Consider the following 25516-nt stretch of genomic DNA (forward strand, 5'->3'; position numbering starts at 1 on the left):
ATAGTATCCCTGTTTGAAAGGGGTACAGACCACGCTGCAGCAGTCTGCAGGTCTCAGTCTAGTACCTGAGTGTGTAATTACAGACTTCAGGATAGCCTCCTGCTATTTATCAGCAGGTACCTTCAAAGTGGCTGTATCCTAAGACGGCAGTGCCACCTTGACAAACGTGTGAGCGCCTTATCCACCCTAGGGGATATCTCCCAGCGTAACTTATCCTCTGGCGGGAAAGGGTACGCCATCAGTAACTTGTTAGAAATTACCAGTTTCTTATCGGGGAAACCCACGCTTTTTCACACTTCATTCACTCATTTGATGGGGGAACAAAACACTGCCTGCTTTTTCTCCCCACACATAAAACCCTTTGTTTTTAGTGGTACTTGGGTTAATGTCAGAAATGTGTAACACATTTTATATTGCCGGGATCATGTAACGGATGTTCCTAGTGGATTGTGTATATGTCTCAACCTCGTCGACACTGGAGTCAGACTCCGTGTCGACATCTGTGTCTGCCATCTGAGGGAGCGTTGATGGCCTTTGAGACGTCTGGGCAGGCGCGGGCTGAGAAGCCGGCTGTCCCATAGCTGTTACGTCATCCAGCCTTTTATGTAAGGAGTTGACACTGTCGGTTAATACCTTCCACCTATCCATCCACTCTGGTGTCGGCCCACAGGGGCGACATCCCATTTATCGGCATCTGCTCTGCCTCCACATAAGTCTCCTCATCAAACATGTCGACACAGCCGTACCGACACACCGCACACACACAAGGAATGCTCCAATGAGGACAGGACCCACAAAAGCCCTTTGGGGGGACAGAGTGAGAGTATGCCAGCACAGACCAGAGCGCTATATAATGCAGGGACTAACTGAGTTATGTCCCCTATAGCTGCTTTTATATAATTTATACTGCGCCTAAATTTAGTGCCCCCCCTCTCTGTTTTAACCCTGTTCTGTAGTGTAGACTGCAGGGGAGAGCCAGGGAGCTTCCCTCCAACGGAGCTGTGAGGGAAAAATGGCGCCAGTGTGCTGAGGAGATAGGCTCCGCCCCTTTTTCACTGACTTTTCTCCCGCATTTTTATGGAATCTGGCAGGGGTTAATATACATCCATATAGCCCTGGGTGTTATATGTGATGTATTTTTGCCAGCCAAGGTGTTTATATTGCTGCTCAGGGCGCCCCCCCCCCAGCGCCCTGCACCCTCAGTGACCGGAGTGTGTGGTGTGCATGAGGAGCAATGGCGCACAGCTGCAGTGCTGTGCGCTACCTTGGTGAAGACTGATGTCTTCTGCCGCCGTTTTTCCGGACCTCTTCTTGCTTCTGGCTCTGTAAGGGGGACGGCGGCGCGGCTCCGGGACCGAACACCAAGGACTGGGCCTGCGGTCGATCCCTCTGGAGCTAATGGTGTCCAGTAGCCTAAGAAGCCCAATCCGGCTGCAAGCAGGCGAGTTCGCTTCTTCTCCCCTTAGTCCCTCGCTGCAGTGAGCCTGTTGCCAGCAGGTCTCACTGAAAATAAAAAACCTAAATCTATACTTTCTTTCTAAGGGCTCAGGAGAGCCCCTAGTGTGCATCCAACCTCGGCCGGTCACAAGATCTAACTGAGGCTTGGAGGAGGGTCATAGTGGGAGGAGCCAGTGCACACCAGGTAGTCATAAATCTTTCTAGAGTGCCCAGCCTCCTTCGGAGCCCGCTATTCCCCATGGTCCTTACGGAGTTCCCAGCATCCACTAGGACGTTAGAGAAATTACAGTTAGGAGCTGATTGGCTGGTGCATTATCACCTTCCACTTATCACCGCTTTATCACTTCTTTATCCCTTCTCCAGGGTTAATAAATCTGCCCATGTGTTTGGAAAGGAAGCAGCCTGGTGGCCAAGAAACAAAGCAAGAGGCCCATCTCTCAGCTGACTTAGGAATGTGTTACTGGGTTAATAAATCCAGGGTTAATAAATCTGCCCACAATATCTTCATCTCTACACCCCTCACACTTTCACTACAGGGCGTGCAGCCTGATAATACACTGACATTATGGCCCTCATTCCGAGTTGATCGGTCGCAAGGCGAATTTAGCAGAGTTACACACGCTAAGCCGCCGCCTACTGGGAGTGAATCTTAGCTTCTTAAAATTGCGAACGATGTATTCGCAATATTGCGATTACTAACTACTTAGCAGTTTCAGAGTAGCTCCAGACTTACTCTGCCTGTGCGATCATTTCAGTGCTTGTCGTTCCTGGTTGACGTCACAAACACACCCAGCGTTCGCCCAGGCACTCCCACCGTTTCTCCGGCCACTCCTGCGTTTTTTCCGGAAACGGTAGCGTTTTCAGCCACACGCCCCTGAAACGCTGTGTTTCCGCCCAGTAACACCCATTTCCTGTCAATCACATTACGATCGCCGGAGCGAAGAAAAAGCCGTGAGTAAAAATACTTTCATCATAGTAAAGTTACTTGGCGCAGTCGCAGTGCGAACATTGCGCATGCGTACTAAGCGGATTTTCACTGCGATGCGATGAAAAATACCGAGCGAACAACTCGGAATGAGGGCCTATATACATGCAGAAATGGGCTCCCACAGTGCTTATGCTGCGACATGTGCTGCTGTGATAAGCTGGGGGACTGTGGGAGAGATGCACCAAACCTAGGATAAAGCGGAGAGAGATAAACTACCAACCAATTAGCTCTTAACTGCCGTGTTACAGGCTGTGTTTGAAAATGACAGTTAGGAGGCTATTAGTTGGTACTTTATCTCTCTCAACTTAGGGAGACATTTACTAAGCAGTGATAAGAGCAGAGAAGTGAGCCAGTGGAGAAGTTGCCCATGGCAACCAATCAGCACTGAAGTAACATCTATAATTTGAATACTATAAAATGATACAGAGCTGCTGATTGGTTGATAGGGCAAGTTTTCTACTGGCTCACTTCTCCGCTCTTATTACTGCTTAGTAAATGTCCCCCTTTATCTCTCTCTGAGGCTTAGTACATATGTCCCCCTGTCTCCTGGAATTAATGTTTCTAGGAAGCTATTGTGATTGGTTTTCTATCATTAAGGGGCGTTGTCCTAAAGGGAAATTCTGTGGCTTTATTATACATTTTCATATCCAATGACTTATGTAGAATCAACGGGATCCGGTCTGAAGATCGACAGTGTCTAGGTCGACCACTATAGGTCGACAGTCACTAGGTCGACATGTTTTCAAGGTCGACAGGGTTTCTAGGTCGGCATGTTCTAGGTCGTTTTTCAAATTTTTTTTCTTTTTTTGAACTTTTTCATACTTAACGATCCACGTGGACTACGATTGGAACAGTAACCTGTGCCGAACGCTGCGGCAGCGGAGCGAGGCACCTTGCCCGAAGCATGGCGAGTGAAGCGACCATGCGAGGGGACACGGTTCACTAATTGGGCTTCCCGGTCACTGTACGGAGAAAACTACACCAAAAAAACATGAAAAACTTGTGTCGACCTTTTGACCTATCGACCTAGAACATGTCGACCTTCAAACCCTGTTGACCTAGTGACTGTCGACCTAGACACTGTCGATCTAATGACCCACACCGAATCAACCCCATTTTAAACCAGTCAAGTCAAGTAACAAAAGAGAAATAAGAGAATTAGCACAAACCGTGAAGCGCTGTGCATCCATACATTTTGCTTTCTCATAAATGGCCATATAAAGGCAAATGTAAACATTGCCGCAAACTACCACCCAATAATCTCACAGATGTAGACTCACCATATTTCAAAATATTTTTATCACCGGTCTGCACAAATCAGTGTATGTATTAGTACTGTCATTATACAAATGTTCCATCCCAGTGACAAACAGGAGATAGATTTACACATACAGATTTACAGTATACATGAGTCACATTCTGAGTAATACAAGCGAAAAACTAGTATCAAAGAAACTTCAGCGGCAAATCAGAGCTGGTATTCCTGAAGCACAGGGGAGCCGTGAGGCGTGATTTTCCTCCCCACGTATCTGACGATCTGTTCTATGTGAGCGGCACCAGCCGCATCTTAAAACGTTTAGGAGCCTGAGAAACTCCAAACACTGGTGTGAGGTCCGGGGGCGACTTGTCTGGCCATTGGAACTCAAAGTGCGTCAGCATAGCGGTGAAGAAAAGGAAGATCTCCATGCGGGCGAGATTCTCCCCCAGACAAACTCGAGGCCCTAAGAGGACATAGAAGAATGGTCAGACAATAGCAGTAGTAGTGACAATGAAATGGGTTTGCGTGTATCACAACCAGGCGCTGAAGCTGCTGACTAAGTACAATTCTCAGAAGTTTCACCTTACTTCTAAAACAATATGGCAGTACAAAAAAATAAGAAATTGTACATGATAATCAAGCGCTAAGGACAGTACGTCCCTTATTTTAGGATGATTATAGGCCAATGTTTCTCCTCTTGAATAGGTGAGGATCTCAATGCAATTCACCAGGTTTATGAAGAAACATGGAACAAAGAAATAAAACAAATATAGTGTAGTATGTCAACCACACAACAATAACAAGTCCCAAAAAGCTTTCTATCCGGTATCCCCTTGATTCGTGAAACGTGAGAAATGAGTCCTAGATGGCGTACCGTACTCAAACAGTGGATAGCCACCATAGACCCATAAAGGTATCTTTGTGGTTGAGATCCCACCCTCTTACTGGTCGATTCTAGGAGTGTAGGTGCATACCCGAACTCACACTTCAGGAAATGATGGCAAATATATCAAGGTATCTTTAGTCCCCCTTAACGAGTATATTGGGAAAGCGTACCCCACTCACAATAATGCGAACTGCTACCCTCACATCAAGGTATCTTTACATTGGACGTGCTTCCAGGTAAAAAAAATTCCAATCCAATCCACATTTGTGAAAAAGGGGTAACAAATTTATTAAAAAGACAAAAAATGGTCCATAAAACACATGAAAAAAACATAAAAAGGGAGGTACTTCTGCACAACACCAAAAAAAACCATAGGTGTGTAGATGAAAAAGTAGAGACGGGCGTTCCGGACTGCCCACTCACCACTACCCTACCTGGGTAATGGTGAGTGGGCAGTCCGGAACGCCCGTCTCTACTTTTCCATCTACACACCTATGGGTTTATTTGGTGTTGTGCAGAAGTACCTCCCTTTTTATGTTTTTTTCATGTGTTTTATGGACCATTTTTTGTCTATTTAATAAATTTGTTACCCCTTTTTCACAAATGTGGATTGGATTGGAAGTTTTTTTACCTGGAAGCACGTCCAATGTAAAGATACCTTGATGTGAGGGTAGCAGTTCGCATTATTGTGAGTGGGGTACGCTTTCCCAATATACTCGTTAAGGTGGACTAAAGATACCTTGATATATTTGCCATCATTTCCTGAAGTGTGAGTTCGGGTATGCACCTACATTCCTAGAATCGACCAGTAAGAGGGTGGGATCTCAACCACAAAGATACCTTTATGGGTCTATGGTGGCTATCCACTGTGTGAGTACGGTACGCCATCTCAGGGGCAAACGCAGGATTTCAAGAGGGGGGTTTCCAAATGCAATCCGCAATTTCCCACTGTGCCGAACATCGGGCAACTGGATATCCCCCCTGCGTTTACCTATGCTTGTCCCCATATATCATCTGCAGATACATTCATTATGAGTATCTTATCACTCTAGATCCTGCGCACAGGATACCCCCCTCAGGGGTAAACGCAGGATTAATGTGGAAGGGGGGGTGTTACTTCTATGTGCGCACAAGTGTGTTCGTGCGCACACACACACACACACACACACATGTAGATATATATAATACATATATTACATAGAACACATACACACAAACGCACACATAGAACACCACAAACATACATATATACAGTACACACACTCATAGAACACATCAATACATACATAGATCGCTATACATACACAGAACACGTACACATAAATATACACATGGAACACATACATATACACACATACACAATTACACACCACATACAGTACACTTACATTTGGAAACTGCCCTGTCCTGAAGGAAGAGGATGCTACAGTTGTTATTAATGCAGGGCTGGACTGGAGCATGCTTAAAAAATAAGCCACCATGGCATAATTGGTCCGGCAACTGTAGCCCCGCCCCCTCTCGGCTAAATGCTGCGATTCGCGGGTCGGCGTTGAGGGGAAGGAACCAATATGACTCAATTACATGCGAATCTGTTCATATTGGCTCCGCCCCTTCCCGACAGACCCGCGAATCGCGGCAAATAGCCGCGAGGGGGCGGGGCTACAATTGACGGCCGTCCGGACCAATGCTGAAAAAAAATGTGTGGTCCATCAGGGGGGGGTTTCTGGGTACTCAGAAAACCCCCTGCTTGCGCAACTGCATCTAAGGCTCATTTCTCACGTTTCACGAATCAAGGGGATACCGGATAGAAAGCTTTTTGGGACTTGTTATTGTTGTGTGGTTGACATACTACACTATATTTGTTTTATTTCTTTGTTCCATGTTTCTTCATAAACCTGGTGAATTGCATTGAGATCCTCACCTATTCAATAGCAGTAGTAGCCCCGGTTCAGACGTGCTCATCCAATTATAGATGCAATGAATATACTGTGTAATGGGGGTCATTCCGAGTTGATCGCTAGCTGCATTCGTTCGCTGTGCAGCGATGAGGCTAAAAATCGGCACTTCTGCGCATGCGTATGCGGCGCAATGCGCACGCGCGACGTACTATTACAACAAACGATGTAGTTTTGCACAGGGTCTAGCGAAGCTTTTCAGTCGCACTATTGGCCGCAGAGTGATTGACATGAAGTGGGCGTTTCTGGGTGTCAACTGACCATTTTCAGGGAGTATTCGGAAAAACGCAGGCGTTACAGAAAAAACGCAGGCGTGGCTGGGCGAACGCAGGGCGTGTTTGTTACGTCAAAACAGGAACTGAACAGTCTTAAGTGATCGCAAGCGCTGAGTAGGTATTGAGCTACTCTAAAACTGCACAAAAAAACTTTGTAGCCGCTCTGCGATCCTTTCGTTCGCACTTCTGCTAAGCTAAAATACACTCCCAGTGGGAGGCGGCATAGCGTTTGCACGGCTGCTAAAAACTGCGAGCGAGCGTTCAAATCATAATGACCACCATTGGGCGCTGAGGAAGGTTCTGTGTGCAGCCGACTATAAGGCTCATTTATCAATGAGAGATAAATTTCACTGGAAGTGATAAATTGCACCAGTCAATCAGCTCCTGTCATTTTTCAAACACAGTCTGTAACATGGTAGTTAGGAGCTGATTGGATGGTGCAATTTATCACTCACAATGAAATTTATCACTCATTGATAAATTAACCCATTTATATGAACTGATATTTGATTTTTGACACAATCCGAGTAGACCCTTTCACCCCAAACCTGGACCCAATTTTAAGGGCATAATATTTTTTCTCAAGGACAATCATGGACATTTATAATCAAAACTTAAGTTGGCAACACAGGGACTGATCCTGCCAGATGGCCTGTACTAAGATTGAAAGAATGTATTGTATGTCCACTCTGGTGATACAGGTAGGTGGCCAAATTCAGGGAGCCCCAGCTGTTTACCCTTTATCTGCAATGTTACAGTATGTGTGGAAACATTAGGCTTTAATATGTATTGTAACAGGAGTCTTGCTAGAATGTGCTCTGCTACAAAAATTCCACCAACGACCGACTCCAGGCTTGTACAAAAACAACAAATACCTTTTATTCAGGTAGCTCAAAAACAAAGATATACATAAACAAAGATCACTATCTTCAGTATAAACTACCAGGGAGGTTAGGCCCTGCCTCACTCCCTCTTACTTAATAAGGAACCCTTCAGGTTCCGGCATCCTGACACTAGTGCCCCAGTCTTCCGGATCCCACTGTCCCTAGCAGGCCTATCACCTGGACACTAACTGCCATCAGGAGCCCTGACTCATGGGAGAGACTCTGCTTTAAACCCAGCACCCAGGTGCTGGCTGATGAAGAAGCCTATAAGACCTAGTCTGGGCCAAATGGATGGGAACCTGGTCCATCCACACTTCCCATCCACCCCCATGACCCTGTGTGTAGCTTACAGGTGGCAAAGTACCTCTCCTGCCACAGTATGTATAAGTTAATACACTGTTAGCCAATAAGGTTTTGCATAGAGAAGAGACCTTTGTGTGCCCAAAAACTTTACTGTCAACTCACTTATTATTACTTGCACAATCATGGACATTTATAATCAGAATTGTCACTGCAATGTATTTTGTGGACTTACATGCTCATTAGTGTTTTTAACACCCCCTCTCCCACCCCTGGAAGCCATTGCTGTTACCTGCAGAGAAGGGCAGGAAGGAGTCAACTTTCTCCAGTTCTCCCTCCTTGGTCAGGAAATTCTCTGGATTAAACTCATGTGGGTATTTCCACTGGCTCTCGTCATAGTGCACTGAGGACAGGTCTGTTATAATCATCGTTCCCTGACAGAAAAAAAAACACCGTAAGTGTGTAGTGTGCCACAGAGGTATACCAGTCCATGAATTGTGTTTCTCGGTCTTAGTGCATACATACATTACTGCAAAGTAGTTAGATTTAGTCTAAGGTTCTATTGTCATTTCATATTTGGAAGAAATACATAATCGTTCTGTCCTTCATTAACATAATTCCAGTGTCTACGGGCAATCCAGGCTGATGGGCATACGTCTCGATGTCGGAATGAAAGCCTGTCACTGACGTGTGTGCGTGTTTTAGTATAACGTGTAGGGGTGACTAGAGCGGTAATTTGAAGCGAGAATTCTGCTAACAACTCATCACTAGAGACCAGAGGTCTGACACCCCTGATCATCATATACTTACTAAGCACAAATGATTGAAGGTTTGCTGCTGTATATACGACCCAGCGCCCTACACTAATATAAAAATCCTAAATGGGACAGTGAGATTCCTTTACACATAAGGTTTAGAGATTAGTGCAATGTACAAATTTTGCATGAACCGTAGGGCTATCAAAGTAAATACTCGCTGATTGGATGTGACCCAACATATTTCCTTAGTTTATAAGGATTATCCTCACCTTTGGGATGGTATAGCCGTTCAGCTGCACGTCCTTTATGGGTGAGTGAGCGACACCCAGTGGCACAATCGAGGCAAAGCGTTGGACTTCCTGCAGCACAGCCTGTGTGTACGGCATCCTCACTCTGTCCTCATAGTCGAGATGTTCTCTGTCTCCCCGAATCTTATTTATTTCCTCCCGACACTTGTCTGAAATAAAATATTCCACATTGCAATACTCACATTGTCATGTCCAGTGGTGCAAGTAGAAATGTTTTCTTACTGGTACTGATAGTAAAAATGGGCGTGGTCATGTGTCATGAGGGGGCGTAGTCACATGAAACTAGGGTAGTGGCTACATGACAATAGGGGCATGGCCACATTATGCCATACACCATAGTGCCCCTTACACATTATGCCGAACACCGTAATGCCCATTACACATTATGCCAAACACCGTAATGCCCATTACACATTATGCTACACAACATAATGCTTATTACACATTATGCCACACACCATAATACTTATTACACATTATGCCACACACCATAAACCCCATTACACATTATACATTATGCCACACACCATAATGCCCATTACACATTATACCACACAACATATTGCCTATTACATACAGATATGCCAGTGACACCATTTTACAAAAATTACCCTTATAAATTATGCCCCAGCAGTGGGCTGGTGGTGCTGCGTACCACCACCATACTTCTTAATGGTATTCCGTACCACCCCGTACCATCCTACTTTCAGCACTGATCATGTCCCTCTATATGTTGAGTCACGCATCCACCTCATCTAAGTATCATTACGGACGCTGAAGATAACATTTAATATTGACAGTCACATAGATGATTGAAGCCTCCAGTCAAGTTTGAACATTTCATTGGAGCTTTACCTCACTCCAAGCTTCGATACCTCTCCCCCCATAATCATATTCATGTTACCACACTATTTAACACACAACAATGCCCATGAGATTTTGGACAGATTTTACCTTGAATGTCCGGATGGAGCATCAGATAAAGAAGAGACCACTCCAGACTGGCCGACGTCGTCTCCGTCCCAGCAACAAACAGATCTACCATACACGTGAACAGATTCTCTGCATCAAAGCTTGGCTTGTTCCTGCCGTCCTGGTCCTGAGTACATAACAAAGAGACGGGTCAGTGACAGCTGGACAACTCACGCTACACCTCAGATGGAGAAGGACTGTCGATCATATTACTGTAGGTTGTTATCTTTCTCCAAAAACTCCAGAACTGCCATAAATAGATAAGGTGTCCTTCCCTTCTTCTTCATCCCGCATCACTTCTCAATAAAAATGTTTCATGCTGCGCTCCCACATAGGTAAATATTCTAAATAAACTAGTAGCAAGCCACTTGTGACTGTACCTACCTCTCACCTCCCCAGCCACTGCCATGTACAGCTTCCATTGATTTGCCGGTTCATGTATTACAGAACTGGCGGCCAGAAAAACTGCAGCACCTAGGCTAGGTGATGGAGGGAAGGAAAGGGGGTGGGGGAATTTGTAAAATATCTTCCTAATCTGGCAGCATTACATTACTTTACTTTGGTAAGGCGGATGAAGCCCCCAAACTGTTAGCTATGTTATAAAACACCTACATTACATACTGTTTAGCTGAAACCTTACGCAGATTAGGACAAACCACCTGATTTACCAGAATCTTTCGGTTTTACCCTACAAGGGGGTGGGGGGTGGGGGGGGTTGTATTCATTTAGGGTCGTTTTTTCGTCTAGATGGAAAAACTCCACTTTTCACTACTTTTTTAGGGCTTCACCCCATTCAATAGCATGACCGTTTTTTTGCCTAGGTGAGTAATTTGGCAGAAGTGAAAAATATGGATCAGTGAATCCACATGTTTTCTCACCTGCGCAGGTGAAAACTCAGGCCATTTTCACTGATTTTAAGGCATTTTTCGCCAATGTCTTTTCGATAAAAAAAAAAAAAGTAAAAATGCATTGGCGAAAATGCCTTAAAAAAACAGCGAAAACAGCCCGCTATTGAATACACAGGGGGAGGGGGGGTGAATTCAATAGCTCCAAAATGATCGGAGCTAATTGAATACCCACCATATTGTTGCAGTGTTACCCAGTATCGGGCCCTGTCATCGGGTGGCATTCATGCGACCGCCGGTCAGCTGACCGACAGTCACATGACCTCCTCCGTGATCCTGACGGCTCACTATCCCGATGGTCGGCATGCCGACCAACAGGGACTATTTCCACTCGTGGGTGTCCACGACACCCATAGAGTGGGAATAGAACCCGTGGCGCCCGCAGCGCGCAGCGTGGCGCCCCTCCCCGCCGGGATCTCGGCGTCGGTAAGGTGACCGGCGGTCAGGAGACTGCCGGTCACCAGTACTACACCCCTGTCATCTGCTGGCAGCCTAAATAAATTATCTCGTACCCACGACTAAAGACGCCCAGATGAATACTATGCAGCAGTGGCCTCACACCACCTATGTCCAGAAAGACAGAAAAGGTAAAATAATGTTCCAGCAGTCACTGGCTGCAAGGGCATGCTGGTGATTGTAGTTCCACAAACTCAAGCATGGCCATCTGGCACTGACATATACCTATTTATCACGTCCTAGTATTACCCAGGCATCTGCCACCGAAGAAGCACCAGGATGAGTCTCAGTGCTATTCAGTTCAGGTTGCATACACGATTTTCCTATTTATCTTTTTGGGAGAGCACATTAATTTTAATGATTTATTAATTTAGAAAAACTGGAGACACAGCGTTCATTATCATCGCGTTAACAAAGTCATCTTAAGATATTGGCAACTCACAATACGTCATTTAGCAGCTGAAGGTTGATACCCTCAGGTCGAAATATTGCAGCCTTTTCAAATACAGGCTCTTGGGTGGTCATTCCGAGTTGATCGCAGCTAGCAACTTTTTGCTGCTGCTGCGATCAACTAGTCCACGCCTATGGGGGAGTGTATTTTCGCTTAGCAGGGCTGCGATCGCTTGTGCAGCCCTGCTAAGCTAAAAAAAATTCAGCCCTATACCTACTTACCCTGTGCGACGATCTCTGCGATGCTGGAGCCGGCTTTGACGTCAGACATCCGCCCTCCGTTCTCCTGGACACGCCTGCGGTTTTCCTTACCACTCCCCGAAAACGTCCCGGATCCGCCCAGGAACGCCGTCTGTCTGTCAATCTTCTTGCGGTCGGCTCTGCGACCGCTTTTTTCGTAGGACGCGACGTCACCCGGCGACCCCTGTCGCCGGGCAACATTGTGCATGCGCAGTGCGGCTACCGCACAAGCGCAATCCGGACCCGTTCGCACCGCAGCGACAAACGCCTGCATTTCACCTGGTTTTAATCAGCCACAGAACCTGTGTAATTCATAGGTGTCCCAGGATATTATTAGGGTAAGCCTATAAATAAATAGCTCAGTATTTGACCCCACAATTCTCTTACACATAAGTTTATACAGATAAACCTTTTGCACAGTCCTCTGTCTAAGGGCCCTATGGCCAGATGACGCAGAGGTACTGAAAGTGGAGAAATCTAAATGATCATTATTACACTCCTTGGGGCAAAGATGTCTTAGAGATTGGGTATAACGTTCTTGACAAATGCCTTACCTTATCCAGTTCTTCCAGATAGAAGTCTATGTAGTCTCGGGCCTGTCCAGGCACCCTGGTTTTTTTGTGTTCCTCTAACACCTTTCCAAGGAATGCAAAAACTATTTTGACATTTCTGAAGATCTTCTGGTGTGGTAAGGGAAGATGCTTGACAAATCCAACGGCATTATACAGCTAAGGGGTAAAGCATAGAAAATCATTACTGTCATCACCGCATAATAATAGGTATGGGGTATCTGAGGGTATAATATCTTTCTGACATGCATAGCCAGCCTAGGAAACTAGGAAAATCTCTAGGGCATTTGGAAGGCCTAGGGGCATGCATGCCAAACCTATGCCCGTTTCTGCTTGACAGCGGTCGGTACAGTTTGATAAAGTTCCCTCTCCCCCACAGGTTCTCCCTTTCCTCTCATCCTTAAGTGCTCCAAACTCCGCCCTCACATTTGCAGCACCGCCTCCAGACCCCCTCCCCCTGCACAGGCTCCCCTCTCCTTCTCTTTTTCTTCCTTCACTGCTCCAAGTTCTCCCCCCTCCCCCCTTCATGGCATCTCCCCCCCCCCCCCCCCAACACTTCACAGGCTCCCCTCTCCTCACTTCCCTTACTGCTCCAAACTTCACCCTCAAACCCCCATCTCGCAAGCAGACTCCCGCCCCCTCTCTGCTCCAACCCTGACCCATACAGGCTCCCCTCTCCTCTCCCTTCCTCACTGCCAGTAGCGTAACTACCATAGGTGCAGAGGATGCGGCTGCTGCGGGGCCCAAGATGCCTACAGTGCCTGCCAGTCCCCTGCACCCAGTCACGCTACAGCACACAGGCTTACCTGCTATCGCCATCGCATCTGGACACCAACTCAGACGCCATGGACATGGACAGGTTGGTGTTGTCTGGGCATTACTGTGTGGAACATAATGTGGCACAGTGGGAATTACTGTGTGGGGCATAATGTGGTGCAATTGAAATTACTGTGGGTGTCGTAACATGGTGTAATGGTCACTAATACTGCGTGGCATAATTTGGTGTAAAGGTCACTACTACTGTGTAATATAACGTGAATAAGGGACACTAGTGTGCAATGTCATTTGAATTGTGTGACAATGCTCCTTCCCAGCAAGACCATTCGCTTTTTTTCGGTGCGCACGCATTTGGTGCATGCTGTCTCTATTTCAAATATGGGTGTGCCATTGCTCTGGCTGGCACAGGGCACCAAAATGTCTAGTTACGGCTCTGTGGATTAGGATTGCTGTGGGTGATTGATGATGGGTGTTGCTGGCTGCTACTGTGATCTGTGCTGCTGGGTGATGGTGCTGCTGAGAGAGGGGTGCCGGGTCATAGGTGGAACTAGCGCCAGTGCTAGGGGGCACCAGCCAGAATCTTGCCTAGGGCCTCAAATTGGTTACTCCAGCGGCAAACGCAGGATTTCTAGAGGGGGGTTTCCAAATGCAGTCCACAATCTCCCACTCTGCCATACAGTATTAATATTTAACACTATAGATGGTCTATAGTATAGGCTGTATCAAACATATTTAAATAATATAAATAAGTGGTTAGGAAAAGGTTAAACATTCCATAATACCTACTGTAAATACACAAATATAATAGATAGAACTAGTCCTGCACTTTCGAAGCACACATTCTCCCACCTCATGGTAAGGCTCCTGTCTCTTCTTCCTGGCAGCTACTTTCTGGTCCAGCACACTGATTGAGGAGTCAGAACCACACACACAGCAAACTTGGTAGAAGTAGCCACTACCACTGGGCATATACAGCAGCTCTGCTCTGTCCCTTACACTGCATGATGTGGTGGCAGCTCTTGTAATCATATTATATGCCATTGCTATTGTTGTCATAATTTGAGCCACTTGTCAAGAGGAGGGGTTTCTGGGCAACCAGAAACCCCCCCCCCCCTGCGTTTGCCTATGTACTCATATACATAATACCACTATAGTTACGCCCATGAAAGGGATGAAGTTGCAGCCAATCAGAAGATTGTCATCATCATCACCCAATTTGCATTGCGCGCTGGCCAGTGCTCAACAGGCACATAAGCGTCTATCTTGCGCTCAGCCTGGGACATACAAGTATTGTAGTTTGGCCCTCCAAATGCGGTCCTGTATTTATTGGTGGCTGGTTTTAAAACAAGAACGCGGGAATAGAGCTATGAGTGTGTGAGGCAGATAAATAGGATAGTCCCATTAATAAATTTTCATGTATTCTATTTTGCAAAGTGTTTTTAGCAAAATTACATATTCATTATTTCACTGCTACCCATCAGGTTAAGCATGGGCGTAGCTACCATAGGTGCAGGGGAAGCGACTGCTATGGGGCCCCGAATTGTCTCTGGGGCCCGAGCCATCCCCTGCACCTAGTTGCTCAGTGAGCGCCGGCACTGGCATCTTTTACCTACTCACCCGGCCACCAGCTCCGCCTCTCCTGAATACTGAATAACGCTGGGAGGAAGCATGCCTGAGTCTGCAGGGACATCCCTGGACCACGGGCACGCCTCCTCCCAGCGTCTGTAAGGAGATACAAGGTGGAGCCGGGCTGGCCGGGAGAGCGGATGAGAAGGTAGTGTAGCCCCAATGGTGAGTGCTGCGGGGAAGGGGTTCTTTGAAGTAATCCACGGTGGGCGGCAGAGTGGGGGGCACGCATGGCAGCAGCAGCGGGAGCCGGGCCTGTGCCGCAGCATGGAAGTATGCAATGGGGCCCCGTCTGGCATAGCTACGCCCCTGAGGTTAAGGCAACATGAGATGACTTACCTGAGCCCAGAAACCTGTTGCCAGCTTCATATGTTCATGGACAAGGTTAAGAATATCTCTGAACGTTGGGTCATCATACTCATAGCGCCTCCCGAACACAATGGAACAAATGATGTTGGACACAGCATTATCCACGACAAAGTGCGGGTCATACAGATTATCTGAAAGACAGCAGCAGTAGATGGTAAGCCCAGATATACAAGCAGGTCCGCCAGGTGCCTGATAACAGAGCACAGTGTATTCATACTAGAGATGTGCACCGGAAATTTTTCGGGTTTTGTGTTTTGGTTTTAGATTCGGTTCCGCGGCCGTGTTTTGGATTCGGACGCGTTTTGGCAAAACCTCCCTGAAATTTTTTTGTCGGATTCGGGTGTGTTTTGTATTCGGGTGTTTTTTTTCTAAAACAGCTTAAATCATAGAATTTGGGGGTCATTTTGATCCTATAGTATTATTAACCTCAATTACCACAATTTCCACTCATTTCCAGTCTATTCTGAACACCTCACAATATTATTTTTAGTCCTAAAATTTGCACCGAGGTCGCTGGATGACTAAGCTAAGCGACCCAAGAGGGCGGCACAAACACCTGGCCCATCTAGGAGTGGCACTGCAGTGTCAGACAGGATGGCACTTAAAAAAATTGGCCCCATACAGCACATGATGCAAAGAAAAGAGAAAAAGAGGTGCACTGTGGTCGCTGGACGGCTAAGCTAAGCGACACAAACACCTCAACATCACAGGAATTACTCGTTCTAATCAATGGTATTATTGGTCCAAATCACTGGAAGAAAATGACAAAATCACTGGAATTATTCGTTCTAATCAATGGTATTACTGGTCCAAATCACTGGAAGAAAATGACAAAATCACTGGAATTATATGGCAAGATCACTGTAATTAATAATTATAAATCACTGATATTAATTGGTAAAATCTTGTTATCGCCTGCCAAGTGAAGTGGAATCTAGATGGGATTTTGTACCGGGGACACAATAATTTAATCAATTGTCTAATTCCCACTGCACTAATGGCGGAAAACTGGCACACGTCTAACAGCGCACTGATTATACTGATCACTGATGATACTACGGAGAACTGACACTGAGCAGCGAGAACAGCACTGGACTAATGTACTGTAGTATACTGGTCACCACAATGCAGCACTGAAACTGAGTACAGATATTAAGCACTGATCAGGATACTAGAAGTGACACAGAGCTGCAAGATACAGCAATGGCCTACTGTACTGTACTACTATATACTGGTGGTCACCACAATGCTGCACTGTACTACTATATACTGGTCACAACAATGCAGCAGATATTGAGCACTGATCAGGATACTAGAACTGAGTCTGACACAGAGCTGCAAGATGCAGCAATGGCCTACTGTACTGTACTATATGTATACTGCTGGTCACCAAAATGCTGCACTGTCCTACTATATACTGCTGACAACAATGCAGCACAGATATGGAATGGATACTTGCAGTGACACAGAGCTGCAAGATACAGCAATGGCCTACTGTACTGTACTACTATAATTATATACTGGTGGTCCTCACAATGCAGCACACTGAGCACAGATATTACCAGGTGTATCTCACACATCGCTCAGTACAGATTACAGGATGTATAATCACCAGGTGTATAACACACATCGCACAGTACAGTATATAGGGTGTATAATCCCCAGGTGTATCTCACACATCACACAGTACAGTATATAGGGTGTATAATCCCAAGGTGTATCTCACACTTCGCTCAGTACAGTATACAGGGTGTATAATCCCCAGGTGTATCTCACACATCACTCAGTACAGATTACAGGACGTATAAAATCACCAGGTGTATAACACACGTCGCACAGTACAGTATACATACTGGTCACAATAATGCAGCAGATATTGAGCACTGATCAGGATACTAGAAGTGACACAGAGCTGCAAGATACAGCAATGGCCTACTGTACTGTACTATATGTATACTGCTGGTCACCAAAATGCTGCACTGTCCTACTATATACTGCTCACAATAATGCAGCACAGAGATAGTATACTTGACACAGAGCTGCAAGATACAGCATTGGCCTACTGTACTGTACTACTATAATTATATACTGGTGGTCCCCAGTCCCCACAATGCAGCACACTGAGCACAGATATTTGCAGCACACTGAGCACAGATATTTGCAACACACTGAGCAGATTACGGAGCTTTTCAGGGAGAGAACGCAGCCATGTCAATCTCCAATGCACGAGTGAAAATGGCGGCAACGCGCGGCTCTTTATATAGAATACAAATCTCGCGAGAATCCGACAGCGGGATGATGAGGTTCGGGCGCGTTTGGGTTAACCGAGCAAGGCGGAAAGATTCGAGGCTGCCTCGGAACCGTGTAAAATAGGTGAAGTTCGGATCTCGGAGAACCGAACCCGCTCATCTAATTCATACCATAATTAGAGTACAGGATAACATGACTAATTAATAATGAATAAAGGAAAGGCATTGCGTAACTAGGAATTAGAGTGAGGGGATGGTATCGGGATCCCTGCGGTTGGAATGCCGGCAGTCAGAATAGCGACAGTGACATCCTGACGCTCAGAATCCTGACACATAGGTGGTAAGTAGCCCTAATCCCTAACCTACCTAACCCTTCTTTCCTGCAGCCTGACCCCCCCCCTCCCCCCCGCGCCCTAATCCTCCTCTCCCTGCAGCCTAAACGTAACCGGGTGTGGCATGCAAGGTCAACCACACGTAGGTCGACAGAGCCTAGGTTGACCACTATAGGTCGACATGGTTTCTAAGTCCACAGGGACTCTAGGTCAAGATGTACTAGAGTTTTTGCACTTTTTTTGGTGTCGTTTTCTCCATACAGTGACCGGGAACCCCAATTAGTGCACCGTGTCCCCTCCCATGGCTCGCCATGCTTCGGGCAAGGTGCCTGACTCCGCTACCACTACGGTCGGCACAGGTTACCATTCCCATTTGTAGTCCAAGTGGATCGTAAAGTATGAAAAAGTCCCAAAAATGCATGTCAACCTTTTGTCATGTCGACCTAGAACATATCGACCTAGAGTCCTTGTCGACCTACTTACTGTTGATCAATAGTGGTCGACCTAAACAGTGTCGACCTAAGTGTGGTCGATCTAGAGACCGGATACCAACTTAACCCTGAAACCCTCCCTCAGTCAGCGTAGTTTAAAATAATATACAAGCAGCTGCAAAGCAGGAGCGCACCAATAAAGGCTTCAAAAACTCTAAGTGTAACCGGGCGGGATGCACGAAGAAGGTGGAATATATTCCGCCAGATATCACACTAACATCACAGTAGTACTAATCTCATATGCACTAACATAAGCGATTAGTACTGCACCGTACAGCTCTTCCTTTGCGATGTGCTCCCGTCACTGGACTTCCGGGTTTTGGGCCCCGGGAGTTCACCTGCACATGCGCAAAGTGACACGGCAGCCGCGGAGCATGCTGGGAGTAACGCCAGTAAAGCTGGCGTTACTCTCCGCACTGAAGCCTTGTGATGCGGGGGTTAGTGCATATGGAAATGTGGTAAAAACCCTGAAAACTGGGTTTTTACCGCATTTTTCTTTTAGTGCATCCTGCCCGCCATGTGAGAAATCATTATGTGACGCTGACAGTGTCGGTACAGTGTAAGGACGTGGCAGCGGTTACACGTGGTAAGAAACCTGCCTACACGAGATCTGATGCAGACAGTATATGTTGCTCCCATACTACGTGCATGGAACAATGGGGGTAATTCAGACCTGATCGCTAGGCTGCGTTTTCGCACAGCGGGCGATCAGGTGCAAACTGCGCATGCATATGCACCGGAATGTGCGATCCGTTGGCGCGGGTGATCGCAAGGAGATTGAGAGGAAGAGGGCGTTTGTGGGTGTCAACTGACCGTTTTCAGGGAGTGTCTGGAAAAACGCAGGCGTGTCCAAGCGAGTGCACGGAGGGATCCTGACGTAAATTCCGGTCCCGGACAGGCTGAAGTGATCGCAGCGGCTGAGTAAGTCCTGGGCTGCGCAGAGACTGCACAAAATCTGTTTGTACCACTCTGCTACACATGCGATCGCACACTTGCACAGTGAAAATACACTCCTCCTGTAGGCAGCGACTATCTGATCGCAGCAGTGCAAACATCGCCTGCTAGTGAACAGGTCTGATTTAGGCCCAATGGTGGTCAGTCCGAGTTGTCTGGCCGAACGCTGGGTGTGTTTGTGACGTCAAACCAGGAACGACAAGCACTGAACTGATCGCACTGGCAGAGTAAGTCTCGAGCTACTCAGAAACTGCACAGAGATGTCTTTTCGCAATATTGCGAATCTTTCGTTCGCAATTTTAAGATTCACTCCCAGTAGGCGGCGGCTTAGCGTATGCAATGCTGCTAAAAGCAGCTTACGAGCGAACAACTCGGAATGAGGGCCGTCGTTCCTGGTTTGACGTCACAAACACACCCAGCGTTCGCCCAGACACTCCTCCGTTTCTCCAGCCACTCCCGCGTTTTTTCCAGGAACGGCAGCGTTTTTTCACACACACCCATAAAACGGACAGTTTCCGCCCAGAAACACCCACTTCCTGTCAATCACACTCCGATCACCAGAACCAAGAAAAAACCTCGTAATGCCGTGAGTAAAATTCCTAACTGCATAGCAAATTTACTTGGCGCAGTCGCAGTGCGAACATTGCGCATGCGCAATAAGCGGAAAATCGCAGCGATGCGAAGAAAATTACCGAGCGAACAACTCGGAATGACCACCATGGTGTGCAACGTCTCATCTTCACTGTTATCAGTGCGCATTTCTACCATTTGTATCAGTCTACACCGGATGCAAAAGATTAAACATAGAAACATAGAATTTGACGGCAGATAAGAACCACTTGCCCCATCTAGTCTGCCCCTTTTTTTTATCCTTTCTTTTTTTTATCCTTTAGGTCAGGGGTGGCCATCCTGCGGCTCTCGAACCACATGCAGCTCTTTCATCCGCCGCAAGCAGCTCAGCCGGCTCCTATGTACCGCTGCCCCCGCCCCCCCCCCCTTCCCCTGTGCTGCACACCGCGCTGCTGCTGTCAGTGAGGGGAGGAGAGCGCAGCGTGTGCCTCTCCTGCCCCTCACTCTCCGGCGGCGGTGTTACGCTTCAATCCAGCGCCGGTCCGTGAGCCAATCAGAGTTCGCAGACCGGCAGCTAAGGCTGCCGGGCCGCGAGCTTTGAATTGGCTCATGGACCGGCGCCCAATTGAAGGGAGACAGCCGCCAGAGAGTGAGGGCAGGAGAGGCGCACGCTGCGCTCTCCTCCCCTCACTGACAGCAGCAGCGCAGTGAGCAGCACGGGGGAAGGGGGGCATTGCTGGCACTGTGGAGACATGTATACCTGGCACTGGGGTCATAGCTGGCATTGGGGAGACACGTATATCTGGCACTGGGGGGCATATCTGGCACTGTGGGGACACTGGCATTGGGGGCATAGTTGGCACTGTGGGGACATATATATCTGGCACTGGTGTCATAGCTGGCACTGGGGGGACATGTATACCTGGCACTGGGGGGGCTTATCTGGCACTGTGGGGACACTGGCATTGGGGGCATAGCTGGCACTGTGGGGACATGTATATCTGGCACTTGGGGGACATGTATATCTGGCACTGTGGGGACACTGGCATTGGGGGCATAGCTGGCACTGTGGAGACATATATATCTGGCACTGGGGTCATAGCTGGCACTGGGGAGATGTATATCTGGCACTGGGGGGCATATCTGGCACTGTGGGGACACTGGCATTGGGTGCATAGCTGACACTGTGGGGACATATATCTGGCACTAGGGGCATAGCTGGCACTGTGAGGACATTTATATCTGGCACTGGGGGCGTAGCTGGCACTGGGGGGAAATGTATATCTGGCACTGGGGGGACATTTATATCTGGCACTAGGGGCATATCTGGCACTGTGGGGACACTGGCATTGGGGGCATAGCTGGCACTTTGGGGACATATATATCTGGCACTAGGGGCATAGCTGGCACTGTGGGGGCATATATATCTAGCACTGGGGGCATAGCTGGCACTGGGGGGAAATGTATATCTGGCACTGGGGGGTAATGTGCATCTGGCACTGTGAGGCATATATGTATCTGGCACTGTGAGGCATATATGTATCTGGCACTGTGGGGACATATGTGTATGTGGCACTGTGGGGCTTATATGTATCTGGCACTGTGAGGCATATATGTATCTGGCACTGTGAGACATATGTGTATGTGGCACTGTGAGACATATGTGTATGTGGCACTATGGGGACATATATGTATCTGGCACTGTGGGGCATATATGTATCTGGCACTTTGGAGCATATATGTATCTGGCACTGTGGGGACATATGTTTCTGGCAGTGTGGAGGCACCCATTTTTTGACATTTTTATATGTATGTGGCACTGTACTGGGGCATTATATGTATGTGGCACTGTACAACATGACTAAAAATGGAGTTAGGACACAAGGTCATACTCCTACAAACGTCATAACGAAAGGTGTGCGCACAAAATGGGTGTGGCTTTGTGAAAACTAGGCCACACCCCCATTTTTGCACGCGCGTCTTCCGCGCGCGCAAGATACTGGCTCTTGCCCTTGCCTACAGATCTTTTCTGGCTCTTTGCCTCTAACTGGTTGGCCACCCCTGCTTTAGGTAATCTCAACCCTTTTTGAACCTTAATTCTTTGTAAGGAGATATAAGATTGGCCTGCATTAGGGTGCACATACGCTTACATGTTATTATTATTATTATTATTTATTACATTCCTTTATTTATATGGCGCCACAAGGGTTCCGCAGCGCCCAATTACAGAGTACATTAACAAATAATCAAAACAGGAAAACAGCAACTTACAGTTGAAGACAATGGGAGTATTCAATTCAAATCGGAAAGACGGCCGTTTCCGACTTTATTAGGTCGGATAGTGTTCCGACCTATTCAAATAGGCCGCCGTTTTTCTGACAGGTCGGCAATTCCGACTTGTCGAAAAACACGTGGATCAGCTGATTATCTGCCAATCCACGTGTTTTGTCAGATTTGCGGCCCCGTTTCCAACAATGTCAATCCGACTTTAAAAAAAGTGATACCTGGTGCAGTTGGTGTACCAGGGTTGAGGTGTTAATTTGCGAGGGTGAATAGTGGTTGGCGGAGCGACATAGGCATGAGTAGAAGTAAGGGATGCATTGTATAGGGAAGTGGCTTGTTCGGGGCATGAGAGAGAGAGAATAGGAGAGAGAACCGAGTCATGCAGGGAGGATAGGAATGTGGTGTGAATAGCCATACGTCCTCTGAGGTACAGGAACGGAACACACTTTATATCTGATGCAGAACGTTTGCTATGTCAGTCTCACCTTTATTGTGTTTTAGTTCCTGAATCAGGTGTGTGCTCTCCTCACAGATTCTCTCCTCCATAGACTTTTTACCCAGCCCGAAATTCCGGAGTGTGGACAGGGTGAAGCGTCTGTGCTCCTTCCATGCTTGGCCGTATGGAGCAAGCACCAGACCTGTGGAGATAAGTACTGGCAATTATTATTATTATTATTATTATTATCATCCTTTATTTATATGGCGCCACAAGGGTTCCGCAGCGCCCAATTACAGAGTACATAAACAAATAATCAACTAGGAAAACAGCAACTTACAGTTGGCTACAATATAGGACAAGTACAGGGTAAATAAACATAGCTACATCAGCAGATTACACTGGAATAAGTATCAGGTGGCAGAAGACTGCTGGATTTGGTGCAGCTGAAGATTATTAAAGTAAGAAAAGGGTAAGCACATGAGGGAAGAGGGCCCTGCTCGTGAGAGCTTACATTCTAAAGGGCAATAACAAGTGTCCCAACTATTAAGGCGTGTGATAATCAGGGCAACAAATCAAAGTGCATGTTATGTCACACCGGCGCTTCACGCACTGAATTATAATTTTTTTCATCCTTTCAGTCTCGATCACTGTGGCCAGCAGTGATCAGGCAGCCAATGGCGGCGTCCCTCTTCCCCAACACAGACACCCGGGATACTATGACTCTGCCGGCAACAGCTGAGTGTGCAGGACAGAGCCACAGAAACAGCTGCATGTGTGTATGGCGTCAAGGGACACACATCATGGGAAGGGCAGTGTCAGTATCTGTGTGAGTGTGTGTTGTATGGCTGAGTTACATACAGTATACAGGGGGGAGGCCCAGCAGCTTCTCTTCCTGTGAGTCCTGATCACTGAGGCCAGCAGTGATTGGGCAAGCCGCGGCCCCCGTCCCCTCCCACCCGGTGGCTGCAGAGCAGCATTGCACTGTGGCCCGTTGTGCCGCCATCCGCCTGAGTGATTACTGGACTGCAGTGCCGCCTGTGCCCGCCCGCTGGAACGTCTGACTCTGCACTGCAGTACCCCGACTGTTGCCCCTCATACTGGCTGACTGTTTATGTTGTTGGCTGAGCGCACATTCCTGTTGTTGGGGCCTCTTACTTGCTGGGTCTTTCCCTCCCCTCCCTCTCTAGTACCGCATTTACTGCCACCCGCTCCCTGCTCCCCTCCTCATTTCTCCTCTGGATCCCTCTCCACTCCACTGGCAGTCTGGTACCTGTGCAAGGCTCAGTGACCAGACCGACGCCATCTTATTGCAGCGGATATTAGCCTCCTCCTCTGCTGAGTTACAAAAGCAACTGGTGAGTAACGCCAGAGTCCAGTTAGTTTTCTTACCCACCACACCACTCCTGCCCGGCGGTGCCCGGGATTTTAATAATATCTGTTTACAAAAATAAATGTAAATATGAAACACACAGTATGAATAACATTGTAGATAGCTGAATACCCGTGCTTTGCTATGGGATGAGGATAGTAAATTAGAATGATAGTTGTTCGTTGATGTACATTGTTTGGAGATCTAGTATATAGGCAGGGCCGGATTAACAATGGGGCGGATGGAGCTGCAGCTCCAGGCCCCCCACTGAAAATAGGCCCACAGGATCTCCTGCAGTGCTGCCAGTGTTGACAGGGAAAAGTTTTTCCTGTCACCACCAGCAGCTCACTCCCTTCCCTCACCTCAGCCAGCCGACAAAACTCCTTCCTATCTCACAGTCAGACTCTGGGCCACCCGACCTGTAAGAAGCTCCGCCCCCGTTTTTGCGAAAGCTCCACCTCGCACACCAGACAAGCGGCGCCTCCCTCACCTGACAGAGACTCCACCTCCCGCAGCAGAAGCTCCCCCACAGCCGTCAGAAGCTCCGCCCACAGTACCCGACAGAAGCCCCGCCTCCCGCAGCCGTCAGAAGCTCCGCCCCTGCCCCCTTCCAGAAGCTCCCGCTCCCCGACAGAAGCTTCTCCTCCAGCAGCCGTCAGAAACTCCACAGCCATCAGTAGCTCCGCCTCCTGCACCCGTCAGAAACTCTGCCTCCCGCACCTGTCACAAGCCCGCCTCCTGTACCAGTTGGAAGTTTGGAAGCTCCGCAGTCACGATGTCCGGGTAAGAACTTGAAGTTCAGAACTTTTGAAGCTAGATCGGCAGCACGTGAGTAGAGCTGGGGATCATTGGGGATGCTAGGGGGGTGGTGGTGAGTAATTGACTGCTTAGGACAGAGGTTTAATACTTGGTTGTCAGGAATTTCACAATGCAGCCAATATCACAGGGGTCACAGCTCTTCCTGTGGATATGCTCCGCCCCATGACACCATTTTTGCTCCTACCCTGCTGCTCTTCCACCAGTATCTATGCTTTCTAGGGATCGGGATTGGCCTGATTGGTAGCCGCCTAATAGTAAGTAGTATTACTTACACCCACCCTCCCTCCGTGCAGTGCTCTCTAACAGCCTCCCTTCCGCGCCGCTACCTACACCCTCCCTCACGCGCTGCTCCCTACACCTCCCTCCCGCACCGCTACCTACACCCTCTCTCCCGCGCCGCTAACTACACCCTCCCTCCCGCGCTGCTACCTACACCCCCCCTCCCCCGCCGCTACCTACACCCTCCCGTACCGCTACCTACACCCTCCCTCACGCGCTGCTCCCTACACCCTCCCTCCCGCATCGCTACCTACACCCTCCCTCCCGCACCGCTACCTACACCCTCCCTCCCGCACC

At 47.8% G+C, this 25516-nt stretch overlaps 1 protein-coding gene across 2 annotated transcripts in view; it reads right to left on the reverse strand.

Annotated features, from left to right (window-relative positions):
• Window positions 1–3726: 3726 nt before the first annotated feature.
• Window positions 3727–25516, reverse strand: part of LOC134969646 (cytochrome P450 2J4-like) — a 37471-nt gene continuing 15681 nt past the window's right edge. Inside the window, exons 1-8 of one of the 2 annotated variants that reach the window (XM_063945733.1) lie at window positions 24612–24796; window positions 22799–22951; window positions 15405–15565; window positions 12648–12821; window positions 10025–10169; window positions 9032–9219; window positions 8297–8438; window positions 3727–4167 (exon numbers count right to left, since the gene is read on the reverse strand). In XM_063945733.1, coding sequence (XP_063801803.1) covers window positions 3989–4167; window positions 8297–8438; window positions 9032–9219; window positions 10025–10169; window positions 12648–12821; window positions 15405–15565; window positions 22799–22951; window positions 24612–24795 — 1326 coding nt within the window. In that variant the 5' untranslated portion in view covers window position 24796 and the 3' untranslated portion in view covers window positions 3727–3988. Of the gene's footprint in view, window positions 4168–8296; window positions 8439–9031; window positions 9220–10024; window positions 10170–12647; window positions 12822–15404; window positions 15566–22798; window positions 22952–24611; window positions 24797–25516 lie in introns of those variants that run through there. The other variant, XM_063945734.1, reaches the window with a different exon arrangement.

Source organism: Pseudophryne corroboree, chromosome 11 (genome assembly GCF_028390025.1).
Source record: "Pseudophryne corroboree isolate aPseCor3 chromosome 11, aPseCor3.hap2, whole genome shotgun sequence".
Classification (NCBI taxonomy): Eukaryota; Metazoa; Chordata; class Amphibia; order Anura; family Myobatrachidae; genus Pseudophryne; species Pseudophryne corroboree.